The sequence below is a fragment of the Salmo salar genome, chromosome ssa25 (assembly GCF_905237065.1).
Source record: "Salmo salar chromosome ssa25, Ssal_v3.1, whole genome shotgun sequence".
NCBI classification, from domain to species: Eukaryota; Metazoa; Chordata; class Actinopteri; order Salmoniformes; family Salmonidae; genus Salmo; species Salmo salar.
This window is the reverse complement of record NC_059466.1, coordinates 31,249,133-31,270,737: the sequence shown is the minus strand read 5'-3', so window position 1 is coordinate 31,270,737 and position 21,605 is coordinate 31,249,133. Positions and strand designations below refer to the sequence as shown.

At 42.2% G+C, this 21,605-nt stretch overlaps 3 protein-coding genes across 5 annotated transcripts in view; all 3 read left to right on the top strand.

Annotated features, from left to right (window-relative positions):
- cryl1 (crystallin, lambda 1) overlaps nucleotides 1-9,087 on the top strand; it is a 33,810-nt gene extending 24,723 nt beyond the window's left edge. Inside the window, exons 7-8 of one of the 2 annotated variants that reach the window (XM_014173969.2) lie at nucleotides 5,820-5,926; nucleotides 8,587-9,087. In XM_014173969.2, coding sequence (XP_014029444.1) covers nucleotides 5,820-5,926; nucleotides 8,587-8,685 — 206 coding nt within the window. In that variant the 3' untranslated portion in view covers nucleotides 8,686-9,087. 2 annotated transcript variants of the gene reach the window in all.
- A 1,099-nt stretch (nucleotides 9,088-10,186) lies between these two features.
- On the top strand, nucleotides 10,187-13,673 carry gjb8 (gap junction protein beta 8). Its single transcript, NM_001140280.1, has 2 exons — nucleotides 10,187-10,320; nucleotides 11,310-13,673. Exon 2 carries the CDS (start codon nucleotides 11,337-11,339, stop codon nucleotides 12,153-12,155), a length of 819 nt encoding a protein of 272 aa, NP_001133752.1. The 5' UTR covers nucleotides 10,187-10,320; nucleotides 11,310-11,336; the 3' UTR covers nucleotides 12,156-13,673.
- Nucleotides 13,674-14,096: 423 nt separating this feature from the next.
- gja3 (gap junction protein, alpha 3) lies at nucleotides 14,097-18,959 on the top strand. 2 transcript variants are annotated; one of them, XM_014174042.2, is made up of 3 exons: nucleotides 14,097-14,485; nucleotides 15,586-15,647; nucleotides 17,069-18,959. In XM_014174042.2, exon 3 carries the CDS (start codon nucleotides 17,104-17,106, stop codon nucleotides 18,433-18,435), a length of 1,332 nt encoding a protein of 443 aa, XP_014029517.1. In that variant the 5' UTR covers nucleotides 14,097-14,485; nucleotides 15,586-15,647; nucleotides 17,069-17,103; the 3' UTR covers nucleotides 18,436-18,959. The 2 variants fall into 2 exon arrangements, with proteins under 2 accessions (XP_014029517.1, XP_045563743.1); XM_045707787.1 differs by lacking the exons at nucleotides 14,097-14,485; nucleotides 15,586-15,647 and adding an exon at nucleotides 16,222-16,907.
- Nucleotides 18,960-21,605: the final 2,646 nt, after the last annotated feature.

Below are 21,605 nucleotides of genomic sequence, written 5' to 3'. Positions count from 1 at the left end.
ATTCCGAATGTACTATACGACCAGTTCTTATAGCCGTTAGCCGTACCCTTATCCTACCCCTCCTCTGTTCCTCTGGTGATGTAGAGGTTAATCCCGGCCCTGCAGTGCCTAGCTCCACTCCCATTCCCCAGGCGCTCTCATTTGTTGACTTCTGTAACCGTAAAAGCCTTGGTTTCATGCGCACACACGCGTGATTCTCTGAGAGTCTGAAACATCAAGTAGATGGAGAATATGAAAGGGCAGTGTGAAGAACACTAGAAGTTGACCCTGCTCTAGCAGCACCACCGTGCTCAGAGAGAGAGAACGCGTTGAGAGAGAGAGAGAACGCGTTGACAGAGAGAGAGAGAGAACGCGTTGACAGAGAGAGAGAGAGAACGCGTTGAGAGAGAGAGCGAGAGAACGCGTTGAGAGAGAGAGAACGCGTTGAGAGAGAGAACGCGTTGACAGACGAGAGAGAGAGAACGCGTTGACAGACGAGAGAGAACGCGTTGACAGACGAGAGAGAACGCGTTGACAGACGAGAGAGAACGCGTTGACAGACGAGAGAGAACGCGTTGACAGACGAGAGAGAACGCGTTGACAGACGAGAGAGAACGCGTTGACAGACGAGAGAGAACGCGTTGACAGACGAGAGAGAGAGAGAACGCGTTGACAGACGAGAGAGAGAGAGAACGCGTTGACAGACGAGAGAGAGAAAGAACGCGTTGACAGACGAGAGAGAGAGAGAGAACGCGTTGACAGGGGAGAGAGAGAGAGAACGCGTTGACAGGGGAGAGAGAGAGAGAGAACGCGTTGAGACGAGAGAGAGAGAGCGAGAGAACGCGTTGACAGACGAGAGAGGGAGCGAGAGAGAACGCGTTGACAGACGAGAGAGAGAGCGAGAGAGAACGCGTTGACAGACGAGAGAGAGAACGCGTTGACAGACGAGAGAGAGAGAGAACGCGTTGACAGACGAGAGGGAGGGAGAGAGAACGCATTGACAGACGAGAGGGAGAGAGAGAGAACGCATTGACAGACGAGGGAGAACGCGTTGACAGATGAGAGAGAGAGAGAACGCGTTGACAGATGAGAGAGAGAGAGAGAACGCGTTGACAGGAGAGAGAGAACGCGTTGACAAGAGAGAGAGAGAGAACGCGTTGACAGACGAGAGAGAGAGAGAACGCGTTGACAGACGAGAGAGAGAGAGAACGCGTTGACAGACGAGAGAGAGAGAGAACGCGTTGACAGACGAGAGGGAGAGAGAACGCGTTGACAGACGAGAGGGAGAGAGAGAGAACGCGTTGACAGACGAGAGGGAGAGAGAGAGAACGCGTTGACAGACGAGAGGGAGAGAGAGAACGCGTTGACAGATGAGAGAGAGAGAGAACGCGTTGACAGATGAGAGAGAACGCGTTGACAGATGAGAGAGAGAGAACGCGTTGACAAGAGAGAGAGAGAACGCGTTGACAGACGAGAGAGAGAGAGAACGCGTTGACAGACGAGAGAGAGAGAGAACGCGTTGACAGACGAGAGAGAGAGAGAACGCGTTGACAGACGAGAGAGAGAGAGAACGCGTTGACAGACGAGAGAAAGAGAGAACGCGTTGACAGACGAGAGGGAGAGAGAGAACGCGTTGACAGACGAGAGAGAACGCGTTGACAGAAGAGAGAGAGAGAGAGAGAGAGAGAACGCGTTGACAGAAGAGAGAGAGAGAACGTGTTGACGAGAGAGAGAACGCGTTGACAAGAGAGAGAACGCGTTGAGAGAGACAGAACGCGTTGACAGAAGAGAGAGAGAACGCGTTGACAAGAGAGAACGCGTTGACAAGAGAGAGAGAACGCGTTGACGAGAGAGAGAACGCGTTGACGAGAGAGAGAATGCGTTGACAAGAGAGAGAGAGAGAACGCGTTGACAGAAGAGAGAGAGAGAACGCGTTGACAGAAGAGAGAGAGAGAACGCGTTGACAGAAGAGAGAGAGAGAACGCGTTGACAGAAGAGAGAGAGAGAGAACGCGTTGACAGAAGAGAGAGAGAGAGAACGCGTTGACAGAAGAGAGAGAGAGAGAGAACGCGTTGACAGGAGAGCGAGAGAGAACGCGTTGACAGAAGAGCGAGAGAGAGAACGTGTTGACAGAACAAAGCTGTCTTTTGATCAACACAAATGAAGGAACTCCCTCACACCAGTCATCTAAAACCACTGTCACCAGGGGAGAATACATGTTGTACACTACTCACACATTCTACTTTACCTGTTTTGATCTCTTAAAAATCTTTTTAGACCAGTCCTCTGGTGTTATTCCATGGTCATATTCCCAAGTGGCAAAATAAGAGGCCTTTGTTAGCCACATTCTAACAGTGGTACTTCAGTGAAGCATGTCATTTCTAAGTTAACTGTGTGTTTTCATATCTTCCTTTGCATGCAATAAACATTCAATAAAAACAACAGTGGCATGTGTTACATTATGTTGCTCAGGTCCTCCAAAGGTTACGCAGGTCCACTCCTGTTATCACTGTAGGTCCTCTAGTCCAGTGGTTCCGAACCAGGTGTACTAGGACCCCTGGGGGTACTTAAGAACACTCATGAGACAATAGGTAAAATGCACATTCAGTTGTTGGTACAGTAACCGAAAAAGGTTGGGAACCACTTCTCTAGTCCAACCAGTCCAATCAGATAGTAAAACACTCAACAGTTCACTCTCTGCTTTGCTCTGGCTGATTGACTATCATTTCCAAACAGGGCACAGAAGAGCCCTTACACCCAGAAAGCTGAGTCATTTTATCAGACAGAAGGAGCCTTATACTTATTTTGTTCAGACTATTGAGTGGTGGACAAAGTACCCAATTGTCATACTTTAGTAAAAGTATAGATACCTTAATAGAAAGCTACTCAAATAAAAGTCACCAAGTAAAATACTACTAGAGTAAAAGTCTAAAAGTATTTGGTTTTAAATATACTTAAGTATCAAAAGTATAAATAATTTCAAATTCCTTATATTAAACAAACCAGACGGAACCATTTTCTTGTTTTAAAATGTATGAATAGCCAGGGTCACACTCCAACACTGATATTATTTACAAAAGATGCATTTGTGTTTAGTGAGTTCGTCAGAACATAGGCAGTAGGGATGACCGTGTTCTCTTGATAAGTGTGTGAATTTCACAATTTTCCTGTTCTGTTAAGCATTCAAAATGTAACGAATACTTTTGGGTGTCAAGGAAAATGTACAATATTTTCTTTAGGAATGTAGTGAAGTAAAAGTTGTCAAAAATATAAATCGTAAAGTGCAGAGTATTTTTTACTTAAGTACTTTACACTAGTGGAAGTAGAGGAGAGAAAGACTCTTTGAAAACAGACCGTCAGGTGAGGTCTCTCCCACCAAAAACAAAACTCTGTGAGAGCTTAGTTGGACGTAGCTGCCAGTTATCACACTGAAGTGTTAGCTTTAGTCTGTCCCTGTAATGTTCATGTACACATTCAGTGTTCAACTTGGAAGTAAGAAACAAATGAACAAGCTTTTTACACCTAAGAAAGAAGTTGACTAGCTTCTAATGCTTAAACTTACTTACTAAATTCATTCAAATACACTGAAAAAATATATAAATGCAGCATGTAACGTGTTGGTCCCATGTTTCATGAGCTGAAATAAAAGATCCCAGAAATGTTCCATTCTCGCAAAAAGCTTTTCTCTCATTGTGTGCACACATTTGTTCACATCCCTGCGCATTTCTCCTTTGCCAAGATAATCCATCCATCTGACAGGTGTGGCACATCAAGAAACTGATTAAACAGCATGATCATTACACAGGGGAACCTTGTGCTGGGGACAATAAAGCCACACTAAAATGTGCAGTTTTGTCACACAACACAATGCCACAGATGTTTCTAGGGAGCGCAGAATTGGCATGCTGACTGCAGCAATGTCCAACAGAGCTGTTGCCAGATAATTGAATGTTCATTTCTCTACCATAAGCCTCCTTCCAGCATCATTTTAGAGAATTTGGCAGTACGTCCAACCAGCCTCACAACCGCAGACCACGTATAATCATGCCAGCCCAGGACCCCACATCCATCTTCACCTGATGGAATTTCTGCACAAATTGTCAGAAACCATATAAGGGAAGCTCATCTGCATAATTGTCGTCCTCACCAGGGTCTTGAACTGACTGCAGTTCAGCGTCGTAACCAACTTCAGTGGGCAAATGCTCACCTTTGATGGCCACTGGCACGCTGGAGAAGTGTGCTCTTCATGGATGAATCCTGGTTTCAACTGTACTGGGCAGATGGCAGACAGCGTGTATGGCGTTGTGTGTGGGCGAGTGGTTTCAACGTTGTGAACATAGTGCCCCATGGTGGCGGTGGGGTTATGGTATGGGGCAGGCATAAGCTACAGACGACGAACACAATTGCATTTCATCAATGGCAATTTTAATGCACAGAGATACCGTGATGAGATCCTGAGGCCCATTGTTGTGCCATTCATCCGCCGCCATCACCTCATGTTTCAGCATGATAATTAGAGGTCGACCGATTATGATTTTTCAACGTCGATACCGATTTATTGGAGGACCAAAAAAACCGATAATGATTAATCGGGCGATTTTATTTATTTGTAATAATGACAATTACAACAATACTGAATGAACACTTATTTTAACTTAATATAATACATCAATAAAATCAATTTAGCCTCAAATAAATAATGAAACATGTTCAATTTGGTTTAAATAATGCAAAAACAAAGTGTTGGAGATGAAAGTAAAAGTGCAATATGTGCCATGTAAGAAAGCTAACGTTTAAGTTCCTTGCTCAGAACATGAGAACATATGAAAGCTGGTGGTTCCTTTTAACATGAGTCTTCAATAATACCTTGGCTTCTTACTGCATTCGCGTAACAGGCAGGCTCCTTGTGGAGTGCAATGTAAAGCAGGTGGTTAGAGCGTTGGACTAGTTAACCGTAAGGTTGAAAGATTGAATCCCCGAGCTGACAAGGTAAAAATCTGTTGTTCTGCCCCTGAACAAGGCAGTTAACCCACTGTTCCTAGGCCGTCATTTGAAAATAAGAATGTTCTTAACTGACTTGCCTAATTAAATAAAGGTCTAAAAATAAAATCGGCGTCCAAAAATACCGATTTCCGATTGTTATGAAAACTTGAAATCGGCTCTAATTAATCGGCCATTCCGATTAATCGGTCGACCTCTAATGATAATGCACGGCCCCATGCCCCAAGGATCTGTACACAATTCATAGAGGCTGAAAATGTCCCAGTTCTTCCATGGCCTGCAGACTTACCAGACATGTCACCCATTGAGCATGTTGGGATGCTCTGGATTGATATGTACGACAGCTTGTTCCAGTTCCTGCCAATGTCTAGCAACTTCGCACAGCCATTGAAGAGGAGTAGGACAACATTACATAGGCCACAATCAACAGCCTGATCAACTCCATGCAAAGGAGATGTGTCGAGCTGCATGAGGCAAATGGTGGTCACACCAAATACTTTTTTTTTTTTTTTTTAGGTATCTGTGACCAACAGATGCACATTTGTATTCCCAGTCATGTGAAATCCATAGATTAGAGTCTAATGAATTTTAAATTTACTGATTTCCTTATATGAACTGTAACTCAGTAAAATCTTTGAAATTGTTGCATGTTGTGTGTTTATATTTTTGTTCAGTGTAGAATACAACTAGGCCTAAATGACATGGAGCACTTTCATTCTTGGTCATGGTGAGACCATACAAATCTGTTTTGTTACTCTATACTTCTGAACCAAATACAGTAATATCTGCCCTTGGCCTTAAAGTCTACCCATCCCTCTCTATGCGGTCCACTCCCCCAGGTCTGGAGGACTATCTCCAGCGCTACAGAGAGGGCATGAAGAGGGTTCTGAACGCCTTTGGACCTGTTCCCGAATTCTCTGGGGAGGCAGCCGAGCGCATCAACAAAGTAAGCTTATGTGTTTGTGTGTTGTACTGTTTGTACCAACGCCTCTATATTCTAGGACTAGGTCAAATGTCTTCAGATTTTGCTCATCAAGTACAAGAAGGTATGAAAAGCTGGGTTAGTTCAATGAGGGCAATGGAACATTAAGTCCAGCGAGCTCAAGGGCAAGCCTTCAAACGTTTTTCCCTTCTAGTACTATACCCTGTTAACTAGACGTTACTCAATCATATGCCGTCAGGCTGTTCAAACATCATTCTCCACACTCCAATGGAAGCCGTCATGTGAGAACACCCTGGCCATAAGCGTAAAATATTTCACAAGCATAAAATATTTCATATTGGATCGACTTTTTTTTATTTTTTATTTTTATTTATTTTTATTTGTTTTTATTATTTTTTTATTTTTTTATTTATTATTATTATTATTTTTTAAATGCATAGTGTAACCAAGGAAATATTTCACTAGGATAACACCGGAATGAAATCCTAGCAGTTAAAACGATACTGAACAAAAATATAAACGCAACATTTAAGTGTTGGTCCCATGTTTCATGAGCTGAAATAAAAGATCCCAGAAATGTTCCATTAGCACGAAAAGCTTATTTCTCTCAAATGTTGTGCACAAATATGTTTACACCCCAGTTAGTAAGCATTTCTCCTTTGCCAAGATGTATTTATTTATTTTTATTTCACCTTTATTTAAGCAGGTAGGCTAGTTGAGAACAAGTTCTCATTTGCAACTGTGACCTGGCCAAGATAAAGCAAAGCAGTTCGACACATACAACAACACAGAGTTACACATGGAATAAACAAACATACAATCAATAATACAGTAGAAGAATCTATATACAGCATGTGCAAATGAGGTAGGATAAGAGAGGTAAGGAAAGAAATAGGCCATGGTGGCGAAGTAATTACAATATAGCAATTAAACACTGGAATGGTAGAATGTGCAGATGATGAATGTGCAAGTAGAGATACTGGGGTGCAAAGGAGAAATAAATAAATACAGTATGGTGATGTGGTAGATTGGATGGGCTAATTTACAGATGAGCTATGTATAGGTGCAGTGATCTGTGAGCTGCTCTGACAGCTGGTGCTTAAAGCTAGTGAGGGAGGTAAGAGTCTCCAGCTTTAGTATTCTTTGCAGTTCATTCCAGTCATTGGCAGCAGAGAACTGGAAGGAGAGGCGGCCAAAGGAAGAATTGGCTTTTGGGGTGACCAGTGAGATATACCTGCTGGAGCACGTGCTATGGGTGGGTGCTGCTATGGTGACCAGTGAGCTGAGATAAGGCGGGGCTTTAGCTAGCAGAGACTTGTAGATAACCTGTAGCCAGTGGGTTTGGCGACGAGTATGAAGCGAGGGCCAGCCAACGAGAGCATACAGGTCGCAGTGGTGGGTAGTATATGGGGCTTTGGTGACAAAACGGATGGCACTGTGATAGACTGCATCCAATTTGTTGAGTAGAGTGTTGGAGGCTATTTTGTAAATGACATCGTCGAGGATCGGTAGGATAGTCAGTTTTATGAGAGTATGTTTGGCAACATGAGTGAAGGATGCTTTGTTGTGAAATAGGAAGCCGATTCTAGATTTAATTTTGGATTGGAGATGTTTAATGTGAGTCTGGAAGGAGAGTTTACAGTCTAACCAGACACCAAGGTATTTGTAGTTGTCCACATATTCTAAGTCAGAACCGTCCAGAGTAGTGATGCTGGACGGGCGGGCAGCTGCGGGCAGCGATCGGTTGAAGAGCATGAATTTAGTTTTACTTGCATTTAAGAGCAGTTGGAGGCCACGGAAGGAGAGTTGTATGGCATTGAAGCACATCTGGAGGTTAGTTAACAGTGTCCAAAGAGGGACCAGAGGTATACAGAATGGTGTCGTCTGCGTAGAGGTGGATCAAAGAATCACCAGCAGCAAGAACAACATCATTGATGTATACAGAGAAAAGAGTCGGCCCGAGAATTGAACCCTGTGGCACCCCCATAGAGACTGCCAGAGGTCCGGACAACAGGCCCTCCGATTTGATAAGATAATCCAACCACCTGATAGGTGTGGCATATCAAGAACCTGATTAAACAGCATGACCATTACACAGGTGCACCTTGTCCTGGGGACAATAAAAGGCCAATCTAAAATGTGCAGTTTTGTCACACAACACAATGCCACAGATGTCTCAAGTTTTTAGGGAGTGTGCAACTGGCATGATGACTGCAGAGCTGTTGCCAGATATTGAATGTTAATTTCTCTACCATAAGCCACCATTTGCACTGAAGAATTGAAGAATTTCTGCACAAACTGTCAGAAACCGTCTCAGGGAAGCGCATCTGCGTGTTCGCCATCCTCATCAGATGTGTCGCGCTGCATGAGGCAAATGGTGGTCACACCAGATACTGACTGGTTTTCTGATCCACGCCCCTACCTTTTTTTTAAGGTATCTGTGACCAACAGATGCAAATCTGTATTCCCAGTCATGTGAAATCCATAGATTAGGGTGTAATGAATTTATTTCAATTGACTGATTTCCTTGTAACTCAGTAAAACCTTTTGAAATTGTTGCATTTTATTTTTGTTCAGTGTACAATTCAGAGAAGAATTAATGCATTCTCTCTACTCATCTTATTTCCCTCTCCCTGCCTTCCTCCTCTGATGTGTCCCTCCAGGAGATGTGTGAGCTGATCCCAGCTGACCAGCAGCACCTGTCTGCCAGGAGAGAGAGAAGGGACCAGCTTCTCATGGGCCTGGCCAAGCTCAAGAAGTGACCCCAGGACTATCACCACAACTGATGAACAGGGTGGGCTGAGGTCTGGGACTCTGCTGTCCATCACTCAGCCAAAGAGCATGGTGATGAGGATGATCTGATCTCTCAGTAGTGCCTACACTGGGGATGTTACTGAATACTGAAGCCCTGAGTCCTCACACACAATCAATCAACCTATCTGGGATGTTACTGTAGCCCTCACACACAAACCAATCTAGAGATTGATTACCATGCCATCTCAGAAATCTAACCACCACATGTTTTATGCAATCAATACGTTGATCAGACAAGGGAATTATTGGTTTGGTCATACCACAATGGCTTCTTGAATTATGAATATGAAATGTTAATGTGAAAACCTTATGGGAATTTTTTTTAATTAAAATGTTGAAGTTCTCAAGAATGTTAAGATATTGTAATTTTTCCTTCACAATAACAGATGCACAACAAACAGTATTATGTACTATATCTGGTATTTTCCTATGGTCTCCCAAAATATCATCTTCAGTCAGCATGAGGTCATGCCTACTTTGTTGTGGTAATCTTGATTTCACAGAGGAAGTCTCCATCACTTGACTATACTGACTGTCGCATGACGACTTAGGCCTTGACCATGACTCTCAGTTCCGTTACATTACACAGAAGAGTCATTGGAAGAAGGCGTCTTCTGTAGACGCTCGGTCTGAACATTAACACGCGTCCCTTGCGGTATTGGAAGCATAAGGACATTTCATATCGGCGGGAAATAATAATAATAAAACAAAGTTACATTGATACACACCTTTTTATAGGGTTAGGGTTCCCACACGGACATATTTCCACGTTACACCGCTTGTTTACGGAAGACAGTGGACTACCTGTGCTAATTAGCTATCTGCGTCTCTGAACACATGTGTGTAAATGGAAGACCGACGCCACACACGTCACTGAAACGTACTGCAACTGTGCTAAAACCGGTTAAAACAGTGTACACTGTATTTTGCATTTGTGAAATTATTTTGATGTGATATGAAAGTAAAGGGATTTATGTTTCTAGAACCGTACTGCAATTGAGAATCTAGTCACGTTTATATGGAGTATTTAGCTGTTTTCTCTTCCAGAGCCAATTCGCCCTTTAAACAACATGTAACGTCCTTCGACGTTAGGCTCTTTTAGTCTAATATTGGGCTAATGATGACTGCGTGCTTTATAGCTCGTACCGTAAATGAAGACCGAATTCAAGTGTATCTCTCTGAATTGTCTATAAACAATGTGAAAAGAATGTGATTGTGTTTGATTCAAATGAACAAATCAGTGTATTTCAGTGAAATCAGGTAAAACTCTACACGACTGACACTTTAATATTAAAGCTACACACTCCTGAACTGATGAGCCAATGGGGTTGATGAGCGCTCTTCGTCCTGTTTCCTTCGTCCCGCCTCTAGCAGGTGGATCGTCCTCAAGTGAAGATCGTAAAAACTCAAGTACATCTCATCAGAGCGCAGACTTCACAGTCGGACCTACTTCCAAACAACTACATTTTCCCCTCAGCTTCATTTGGAGTTGCTCTCTCCGTCTGGTGTTTCTTGAAACGACGGCATTAAAGAGCACCGAAAGTGAAATTAATGGACGTTTGCTGAAATTCCGAGAAAGTGAGGTGAGTGCTGTGATTTGTGAATCATACTCACCTGTCTTATTCGTCTCTATGTAATGATACAGCCACTGGTGATTTTTTTTTTTTTTTTTTTTTGCTGATGTTTATGATTTTATTAAAGAAATGATTGTTGCCTATTTTTTTCCCCAATATACAGGTTAGAATTAACAGATTAGAAACTCGACAGGGAAACCTAACGAGATATCATTAATTGGCTAATTGTTATGGACAGTTTACATTTTTAATTTGTTCGTGTAAAATGCAGGTAAACTCATCGCTGATAATGCAGTCTTGGTAACTAGCAAGTAAGTGTATATTTAAGCAACCACGCACGAGGAGGTGTAGTATATGGCCAATATACCACAGGTAATGACTTCTACTCAGGACTCAACGCGGAGTGCCTGGATACAGCCCTTTGCCGTGGTAAATTGGATCTATACCAAATAAACCCGAGGTGCCTTATTGCGATTATAAACGGGTTACCAACGTAATTAGAAAAGTAAAACATGTTTTTATATGGTCTGATATAACACGGCTGTCAGCCAATCAGCATTCAGTGCTCGAACCACCCAATTTATAATGTATAATAAACAAACGCTAATATATTGATTTGTCTTAAGTTAATGGAAATTAACTTTCTTGTGTACTGTTTGATGATTATTCATTGTTTTACTACACTGTTTTATCCGTCAATATAGCCTCACTTTTGATAGCCAGTGTTGTGTAAAAGTAATTACTTGAATGAAAACACACATTATTAAATAGTTGGATTAAATTGTATTGGAAAGAAACACCACCTAGTGTTCAATTGAATACTTCATGTTTGGTTAGGTTTTTCAAATGTCTAATTGTGAAAGACAAAAGGAAACGACAGTGATGTAGGCATACTGGTCTCCTTGCCAGTGTACTGTTTGGGTTTCTGAAAATGAAACCTTTTTGAAGTTCACTAAGAACTGACATTAATTTGTACCGTTTCCATTCTTGTTCTCCAGGTGGTCTAAGCCAAAGCTGCTGTAGAGATGAGTTGGGTGGCTCTGTACACCCAGCTGGGCGGGGTGAACAAACACTCCACCAGCCTGGGGAAGATATGGCTGTCTGTCCTATTCATCTTCCGTATCACCATCCTGGTACTGGCTGCAGAGAGCGTGTGGGGAGATGAGCAGTCTGACTTCATCTGCAACACCCAGCAGCCCGGCTGTAAGAACGTCTGCTACGACCACTTCTTCCCTGTGTCGCACATCCGTCTCTGGTGCCTGCAGCTGATCTTCGTGTCTACACCGGCCCTGCTGGTGGCCATGCACGTGACTTACAGGAAGCGTGGGGACAAGAGGCATATCATCGCGACGTCCTTGCACAGCAGTGGTGATAATAAGACCAGGCAGGAGGACCTAGAGGCCCTGAAGAGGAGTCGTCTGCCCATCACTGGGCCTCTGTGGTGGACGTACACCTGCAGCCTGTTCTTCCGCCTGATTTTTGAGGCTGGCTTTATGTACGCCCTCTACTTTGTTTATGATGGCTTCGCGATGCCTCGTCTGGTGAAGTGTGAGCAGTGGCCCTGCCCCAACAAGGTGGACTGCTTCATCTCACGACCCACAGAGAAGACCATCTTCACCATCTTCATGGTGGCTTCGTCTGCCATCTGCATGGTTCTCAACGTGGCCGAGCTGGCCTACCTCATCGTCAAGGCCCTGATGAGGTGCTCCACCAGGACGTCCAAGAAGAGCCGTGCCTACGCTCACCCCGATCACAGGACCACGAACATGTCCCTACTACAGAATAAAAAGAATGAGATGCTGCTGTCCTCTCTTACAGATTCCTCCATCAACAAGACTGTGTGAGCCCAGCATAGTGTCCATGTTCTTCCCCATTTAGTACCCCCAACAGCAGACGTTTGTGTTGTAGTCCTGGACAAACATGCCTGATTCAACTCATTGAGGGATTGATAATTAGCTGACAAGTTAAGTCAGATGTGCTCGTCCAATGTGTATTGTTGGGGGTACTCGAGGACTGGAGTTGGGGAACACTGTCATAGAGGATATTTCTCTCTGTGCCTTCCACTATGACTGACCCAGGGGGTAACGTTTTAGCATTTTTTTTAATGTATTTTTTTATTTATCTTGGCGCTTGTCTGTTTGGGAGGTTGAACAGCAGTGACAAATGGGTCTAGATCGCCACCTTCTGGTTTACAATGAGCTTGCAGGAGTTTGTTAATGTTTTATTGTGGAGCGCAACCAGAATTGGTTTATGTTACTACTTCAGCTTTTGTGGGAGACTTTACCAAAGCAGAAACTCACAAGTGTGCAGTATAGCTCCAAGTTCTATTTGAGGCTCACACCGGCGAAGGAAATGTATCGAGTACCAAAGTAATTTTAAAACAGTGCCTTAGTCTATTAGTGGTGTCAAATAGTATGATGCTGTATATTGAGCATTTACATTTTTGTCATTTAGCCATTGCTCTTATCCAGAGAAATGTACAGTAGTGAATGCATACCTTTTCACATTTGTTCGTACCAGTCCCCCATGGGAATTGAACCCACAAGCCTGGTGTTGTGAGTGCCACGCTCAACCAACTGAGCCACACAGAGCACAATGTTTTTAGGTAGCATGGCTGATACGCTTGAACATTCTGGACAGATTTCCTGGACCCAGATGAATCCTATTCCTGTACTTAAAAAGCATGCTCAATAACAAATATCCATTGGAAGTGCTTCTTGGTGTAGGTTTAAGCTGGGTACTGGAAACTGACCCTCTGAGCATTATGCCAACTGAGACAGACATGTAGCCTATTGTTGTCAAGACTGATTGTAAATCTGGCTACAGAGCCCATCTTTCAGCTTGTTCCTTATTTTAGGCACTGCACTTATCACTGCACTTATCACTGCACCTCTTTCAATGTGAGTTAGCGGGCTGATCTACAGGCAAAACTGGCCTAATGTGCTTTGTCCAAAAATGCATGTAGAAATTGGACCATAATAACTTGTATCACTGTACTGACAATCTGACTGTTACCTGTGAAAAGGTAAGGACAGTTTTAGCAATGAGATGCATCACACACATTTGTGAAAGCATTTTGTGGGCTTTCTCTCACAATCTTTACAGTTGTATGGGGGCTTTTTGTCTGTTTTTATATTAACTGTTTGGAGAAAATGCAATATTCAGTAGTACAACTCGTTCTTTGACATTTTTGAAAGCCTCAACATTGTCACTTGTTTCTTTACAGCAGCTAGAGCCTAACTATTCATCTACAGATTTCTAAACTGCATGTTTTTTGAAAATAGAAAGATGTTTGTATTTTTTATTAGATCTGCACTTTGACCCTGGGTCTTGACTTTTAATAAAATAAAAATGATACTGCCTGTTTACTTATTGCTTTCACAGTATCTGTTGTAATACCAATGTTATCAACCTCCAGCCACTGGGATGCGCTTCTCTGGACAACCAAGAGAGGGCGGGAGGTTACGTGGGTTTTGCGGTGGGTGACTGGATTTGCTTTGTAACTTTTGATAGCCATGGATCACAAGTAAATTGTATTCTAGTGAGGTGTAGAATCATAAATTCCTAAAAATCACAAATTTAAGACAATTTTATCTGACAGGCTTATGTTCTCTTCAGCATTCCAAGTGAACGATTTCTCACAGATGGGCTACCTTATTGTCAGAAATGGCCAACTTCCTTCACTAAAGGCCAAAGGTCAGATGTAAAACTATGAAAGCAGAACTGACTTTTCCCGGGTGGTAACATGCACCCCCAGTCTGCATAGCCTATTTGAAGCTTGATGTTTTATAGGGGCGTGGCGTGCATCGGTCCAGGGTGATGACTTTCTGAATTCACTCATGCATGGTCACACAATGTGACAGTCGCGATGGCTGGGAATGGGAGTGAGCTGCGCTTCGCGGAAACCCATCTTCAACTTCAATTCGTCTCGAAAAACTAACTTTTCTTGCTCAAATTTGGCGGCGAATCCACGTGTGAAGTGTGTTAATGAATAACTTGGCCTGGCTGCGTTTAAAAGAGTTTGGTAAACTGGCAGAGGCGCCAGGATTTGGTGAAGAGGGGAGGGCACCAGCTTCTCTGGGAGGTCTGTAGGCTATCCGACGCACTCAAAATATGGCACCAATGGCAGATGGATATTGCTTTCCATATTTAAATTGGGCATCTCCTGTCTAAGGTATGATTGAAATGAGGTGCGAGTATCTTTCCTGGCACTCGTACTGATGTGATGCTGGTAACTCGTATCAATGGACATTGTATTTAATGAACATTTAAATGTTGAGTATTTAATTATTAGAAATTACAGTAGTGACCTATTATAATCGGTCAAACAATACGATAACAAAGGTATAGGGGAGCTAAAAATAAAGCCAGTGGACACAAAGCCTATTTGGCACCCTCTGAATTGTCGATTTGTGAGGCAGCACACTTTGTAGGTTACTGTTGGCTACCTGAACTTGATCGAGTTAATTATTATGACTTATTTAATGGTCGTCAAAACCTTCATAAATCATCTGATATTCAATCTATTCGATTTGTATAATATGATGGGATATTTTCTGGACTGATACACGTGTTTAAACAAAACAAATGTTGAGACAACAAAAAAGAACATACAACATTCCAACCTTATCAGATAGGCTATTCTAATACTGTAGTCCTTATAATAGCAGTAATAATGACAATACAAATAAATATTAAACAAATCACTTTTAAAGCATTTCGATTTTTGTATTTGTATTTTTGACTGTGTTTTATACGGTCATGTATTTATCCAATCTTGAGGCGCGCGTTTCTTTTGGATCAAAGTATTTCTCTTGATCAGCACTTAAAATTCTGATGATAGAAGCATTCATTTGGGGTATGGCACTTTTAATGTTTATAATGTTAACACTTTTAATATATATTTCATAAGTATTTGCCGTGGAGGAAAAACAAATCCCACAATATTTTCCTCAGGATACAAACTATGCGGTGGAATGTTGATATGGAGAGAGCAATAGGTTAAAACATCTCAACTCTCGAGATTAACATTTCTTTACATGAAAAATGCCTTGTTTTTCCAGTCTAATTAATATCTTAATTTATAACGCCAATTAATATTTATGAATCAGGGCATTGTAATTTTCACTTCAATAAGAGTTAAAAAAAATAACAGTAAACCAAAAAAATATCTATCACGTGTGTCAGTGTGCTTAAAGATAAGGGAATAAACTTTTGATGTAAATAAACCAATTAACATATTCAACCATTCATTTATCTTTTTTTTCTTTACAGGTGTCATATTTATTCTGAACCCTAGTCGATGGATTTATTACCCTCAATACAAGAACATTTGAGTAAGTTCCAACTATTTTATGTTTCTGCTTGTGTTTTGCTTTTGGTGTGAATAGTAGATTGATAGGCCTCTACTGGCAAGTTCATGTGCACAAAGCTAACCAGGCACTATACATAGATAACAAATCAAATACTATTATATTTGTCACATGCGCTGAATACAACAGGTGTAGACCTTACAGTGAAATGCTTACTTACAAGCCCTTAACCTACAATGCAGTTTTAAGAAAATACCTTTAAAAAAAGTACGAGTATTTGGCTTCATTCTCCTGTATTCAACAGTGTTTTTTGTGACTGGGGCTAGCAAATGTTGTGCAATGTCTTAGTTTCAAAGGTATACTCAGAGGTTAGTTAAAAAATCATTCTCACAGCTTGTTTTTGAGGATCACATATGGGGAAAGTGTAATCTGATTCTTCCGTTTGGTTTTAACTTATGCAGTATGACAGAATACATTGTTAGATAGTTAATAGCTTAGTCAATATATGTAATTGTGAATATGGTGTCTTTGCATTTATTGGCTGCAATTTCTTATATAATTGACCATTAAATTGCCATTAAAAGAGCACCATTTTTTTTACAAGTGTGTTACAGATGTATTAGATTTAGCTAATGAATTGTCAGCATGTTAAAAGAGGCCTATAGCTGCCCCTGTTCTCAATGAAAATGTAATTCTGTACATCACAGGATATAAAGGTCTATTAGATGTTGAAGATTGTATGTTATACCGTTGGACTTGACACCTAAGGCTCTGTTGGATCTGTAAGAGTGGGAGTCGTGTGTGTCAGGGCCCACACACCGCAGTCCAACCTCTGCTCACTGCTGTTTTTCAACATTATAATGTTGATCTCAGCAAATGCCTGCTGGGCAGTGGAGCGAGCAGGTGAGAGAGAGAGAGAAAGAGAGAGGGAGTGTGTGTGTGTGTGTGTGTGTATGTGTGACAGTGACCGGGAGAAAGGTTTAGAGAGAGAGAACAGGAGAGTGAAAGAGTGTTAGCATAAATGTCAGGTTCATAGTTAATGCTAAATAGTGAAATAGGGGGCTTCACAAAATTCTGTGGCATTACAGAACATTTCTATACCGCTCACTTGCTTTGACCGATTGTTCGATTAAAACAATTGATTTAGCGGTTAACGCCAATGACTTCTTCAAGGCCATTTTATGGAATTAATTTTAATAAGCGCTTAATGAGTTGTGCCGATGTGAAGTGTGATTAACCCTTTGTATGTTTGTGGGTGACGCGACCATTGCTTGCTCTCTCTAGGTTTGTAGTGTTTCTCTGTCCTTTATCTCCCTGCAGTTTATGCCAGGGTATTCATGCTTTCTGTTACATGGTATCACTTTAACAGGTAACTGACAATCTCTTTTCCCCCCTCTCTGTCTTTTCATCCCGTCATCCTTCTCTCCTCCCTCTGTTCACTCCAGACTGTACTTTCTCCCTAGGCTAGAAATCTTGAAGCATGGGTGACTGGAGCTTTCTGGGGCGTCTGTTGGAGAATGCACAGGAACACTCAACAGTAATCGGCAAGGTCTGGCTGACTGTCCTCTTCATCTTTAGGATCCTGGTGCTGGGAGCGGCAGCCGAGGACGTGTGGGGCGACGAGCAGTCGGACTTCACCTGCAACACACAGCAGCCTGGGTGTGAGAACGTCTGCTATGATGAGGCTTTCCCCATCTCGCACATCCGCTTCTGGGTGCTGCAGATCATCTTTGTGTCCACGCCCACCCTCATCTACCTGGGTCACGTACTGCACATCGTCCGCATGGAGGAGAAGCGGAAAGAGAAGGAGGAGGAGCTGCGAAAGGCCAACAGACTCCAGGAGGAAAAGGAACTCCTTTACAATGAAGGAGGGGATGCAGGGGGAGGAGGAGGTGGTAAAAAAGAGAAGCCACCTATCAGGGATGAGCATGGCAAGATCCGCATTAGGGGTGCCCTGCTGCGCACCTATGTGTTCAACATCATTTTCAAGACCCTTTTTGAAGTGGGGTTTATTTTAGGTCAATATTTTCTTTATGGCTTCCAGCTTAGGCCGCTATACAAGTGTGCACGGTGGCCCTGCCCCAACACTGTGGACTGCTTCATATCTAGGCCCACTGAAAAGACGATTTTCATAATATTTATGCTTGTGGTGGCTTGCGTGTCTCTTTTGCTGAATTTGTTAGAGATTTATCACCTTGGGTGGAAGAAAGTTAAACAGGGAATGGCCACCCCTGATCATGTGTTGTTGCCCCGCTCTGATGGTGTGGGGCCGGAGTCCATAACTTCTGCCTCCAGAACTGCCCTTCCCAACCTCGGCTACCCACCGACGTACACGGATGTGACAGCTGGGAGTGGTGCGTTCCTGCGGCCCAAGGTAGAGGCCTCCCTGGCAGAGTTCAAGATGGACCCCCTGCAGGAGGGGCCCTCGTCCTCCTACTACATGAGCAGCAACAACAACCAAAGGCTGACCACGCAGCAGAACTGGGCCAACTTGGCCACCGAGCAGCAGACTCGGGAGATGAAGGCCACATCCCCCTCCTCCTCCCCTTCCTCCGCCCCTTCCTCCGCCCCCTCCTCTGATAGTAAGCAGCAGCCCTGTAATGCTGCTCCCCCCACCACCACCAGCCCCAGCTCCAGCTCCAGCTCCAGTGGGGGCAGTTTGAGTGGGGGGAATGTGGATCAGGAGGAAGGCCACGTCACCACCACAGTGGAAATGCACGAGCCCCCCGTCATGGTCACAGACCCTCGCCGGCTCAGCAGGGCCAGTAAGAGCAGCAGCATCAGAGCCAGGCCCAACGACTTGGCAGTATAGTTAGTCCCCCTAAATACACCTCCAACCTTCCAAAGCCCTCCCAACTGCCCCAATGACTTTTCTATAAAAAAAAAGATTAAAAAAAATAAATAATAATAATAATGTGAGGCAAGGGTCTGGGATCTGGAGTTGTTGCCTAATATATATATTAACAGCAGTTAATATCAGTGCAATTGGTGAGTTGTAGCATATGCATTATGATACAAAACCATGTGCAGTGTGATTGTGCAATGTGTGTTAAAATGGTCTCACAGGCCGAAGGCTTCAATATACTGGACATCAGGGGACTTTAGGGTTCTCATACCAGTTTAAAATGGCCAAGTAACTTCTTTGTTTGAATTCGGTTTCAATGGCCTAGTATGTCAATGTGCTCGTCAACAGTGGTTGTTGTTGTGTTTATTTGATGAACATAAAAGCCTATTTATTCCAATAAGGAATGATACTGTACATTCATCAAGTCGTTGAGTTCGATTGGCAAATTGCTGAGAACCAATTTGGAATAAAACTGTAATGTGGAACAAGTACAGGGTGTTTTGAGACCAGTTGTTTGTTTAGTATATTTTATCTTTTGCTGTTATACAAGTTGAACCTTTCTTAAAGATCCAAGGCAGCCATTTTTATCTCAATATCAAATTATTTCTGGATAACAACCTGCGATTGTTTTCAATTAAAATCGTAAAAACAAAATAGCTTCTTAGCAAAGAGCAAATTCTCCAAGCAAGCATGTTCTTAGGACTGTCTGGGAGTGGTCTAAGTGGGGTGGGGAAAACTGAAAACTAGCTGTTATTGGCAGAGAGGTTTGCAACACTCTTTCTTATTGGTCTCTTAACTATATCACCAGGCAGGTAAAAACTCCATCCCAACAAAACAAGCAGAAATTTCAGGCAGTCTTTTCAAACAGCTCTTACACTAAAGGGCCATTATGATCATGTTCACAATTTTACTGTATAGTGTGGAAATATAAAACACAGGAAAATCACATTTTTAATAGCACTGGACTTTTAAAATACGTTTTTTTTTAAACTATTTTTTTGGTGTATCATAGAAAGTCCATTGCAAGACAAACTAAATACAGCAACATGTATGCTCTCATCCTTTCTCTAGGATTAAGAATACTGTACAATGTCAGCAATGACACATATGGGGATAATAACATTTGCTTGTTCATTATATAACTTTTATCTTGTACTTTATGACACTTCATGAATTTCACAGTCTAAATTACTTTTAGAATATTCAGGAAATAGCTTTGCTATCAGTGTTTGGAAATACATTTTTTGTATTATGTGTTTGAAAAGTAATGGTGGAATCTGTAAATGCAAAACTACAACTCACTGATTCACTAACAGGTCTGCAGGTGCATTTCTTTGTCTTAGTTTTACCCAGGATCCACTTACTGAACACATCATTTACACAAAAACTATAAGAAAATTATGGGTCAAAACTAGGAGTTGAATGTATTCTTGTAGTCCACAGCTGTTATTACTGTAGGTTCCATAGTTCCAGACCCTGCGCCTACATTTGATTCTCGAATGCAGAAATTAGGCAAATAACGTACATTTTTTTGGCCTGAAATTAGAAAGCATACTGACATATGCACAATGAAAAGTTGACATCCAATTTTCAAGAGGTTGAAAACAAAATAAACCCAAATGCTTTAAATTAAGAAGGTAAATAAACCAATTACAGGATATTTAAGTATCACACATCTTGCAAATGTGATGAAACTAGATTAACAACACCATCTAAAAAGCTGACATGTTGAAGATTTCCAAATAGTTTTTCCAGATGTTTAGTTCAATCTAAAGTAACAAAGCTCTTTGATTTGACTGGAAATATTTGTTTATGTACAGTACCAGTCAAAAGTTTGGACACATCTACTCATTCAAGGGTTTTTCTTTATTTGTATTATTTTCTACATTGTAGAATAATAGCAAAGACATCAAAACTATGAAATGACACACATGGAATCATGTAGTAACCAAAAAAGTGTTATACAAATCAAAATATATTTTAGATTTTAGATTCTTCAAAGTAGCCACCCTTTGCCTTGATGACAGCTTTGCACACTCTTGGCATTCTCTCAACCAGCTTCAATTAACAGGTGTGCCTTGTTAAAAGTTAATTTGTGGGATTTCTTTCCTTCTTAAAGCGTTTGAGCCAATCAGTTGTGTTGTGACAAGGTAGGGTTGGTATACAGAAGATAGCTCTATTTGGTAAAAGACCAAGTCCATATTATGGCAAGAACAGCTCAAATAAGCAAAGACAAACAACGGTCAGTCAATCTGAAAAATGTCAAAGAACTTTGAACGTTTCTTCAAGTGCATTCGCAAAAACAATCTAGCGCTATGATGAAACTGGATCTCATGAGGACCGCCACAGGAAAGGAAGACCCAGAGTTACCTCTGCTGCAAAGTATAAGTTCATTAGTGTTACCAGCCTCAGAAATTGGCAATTAACTGCACCTCAGATTGCAGCCCAAATAAATGCTAGTAACAGACATCTCAACATCAACTGTTCAGAGGAGACTTTGTGAATCAGGCCTTCATGATCGAATTGCTGCAAAGAAACCACTACTAAAGGACACCAATAATAAGAAGAGACTTGCTTGGGCCAAGAAACATGAGCAATGGACATTAGACCGGTGGAAATCTGTCCTTTGGTCTGATGAGTCCAAATGTAATATTTTTGATTCCAACTGCCATGTCTTTGTGAGACGCAGAGTAAGTGAACGGATGATCTCCGCATCTGTGGTTCCCACCGTGAAGCATGGAGGAGGATGAGGTGTGATGGTGTGGGGGTGCTTTGCTGGTGACACTGTCATTGATTTATTTAGAATTCAAGGCACACTTAAGCAGCAGGTCTACCACAGCATTCTGAAGCGATACGCCATTCCATCTGGTTTGCGCTTAGTGGAACTATCATTTGTTTTTCAACAGGACAATGACCCCAAACACAACTCCAGGCTGTGTAAGGTCTAATTGACCAAGAAGGAGAGTGATGAAGTGCTGCATCAGATGAGCTGACCTCCACAATGACCCGATCTCAACCCAATTGAGATGGTTTGGGATGAGTTGGACCACAGAGAGAAGGAAAAGCAGCCAACAAGTGCTCAGCATATGTGGGAACTTCAAGACTGTTGGAAAAGCATTCCAGGTGACAACCTCATA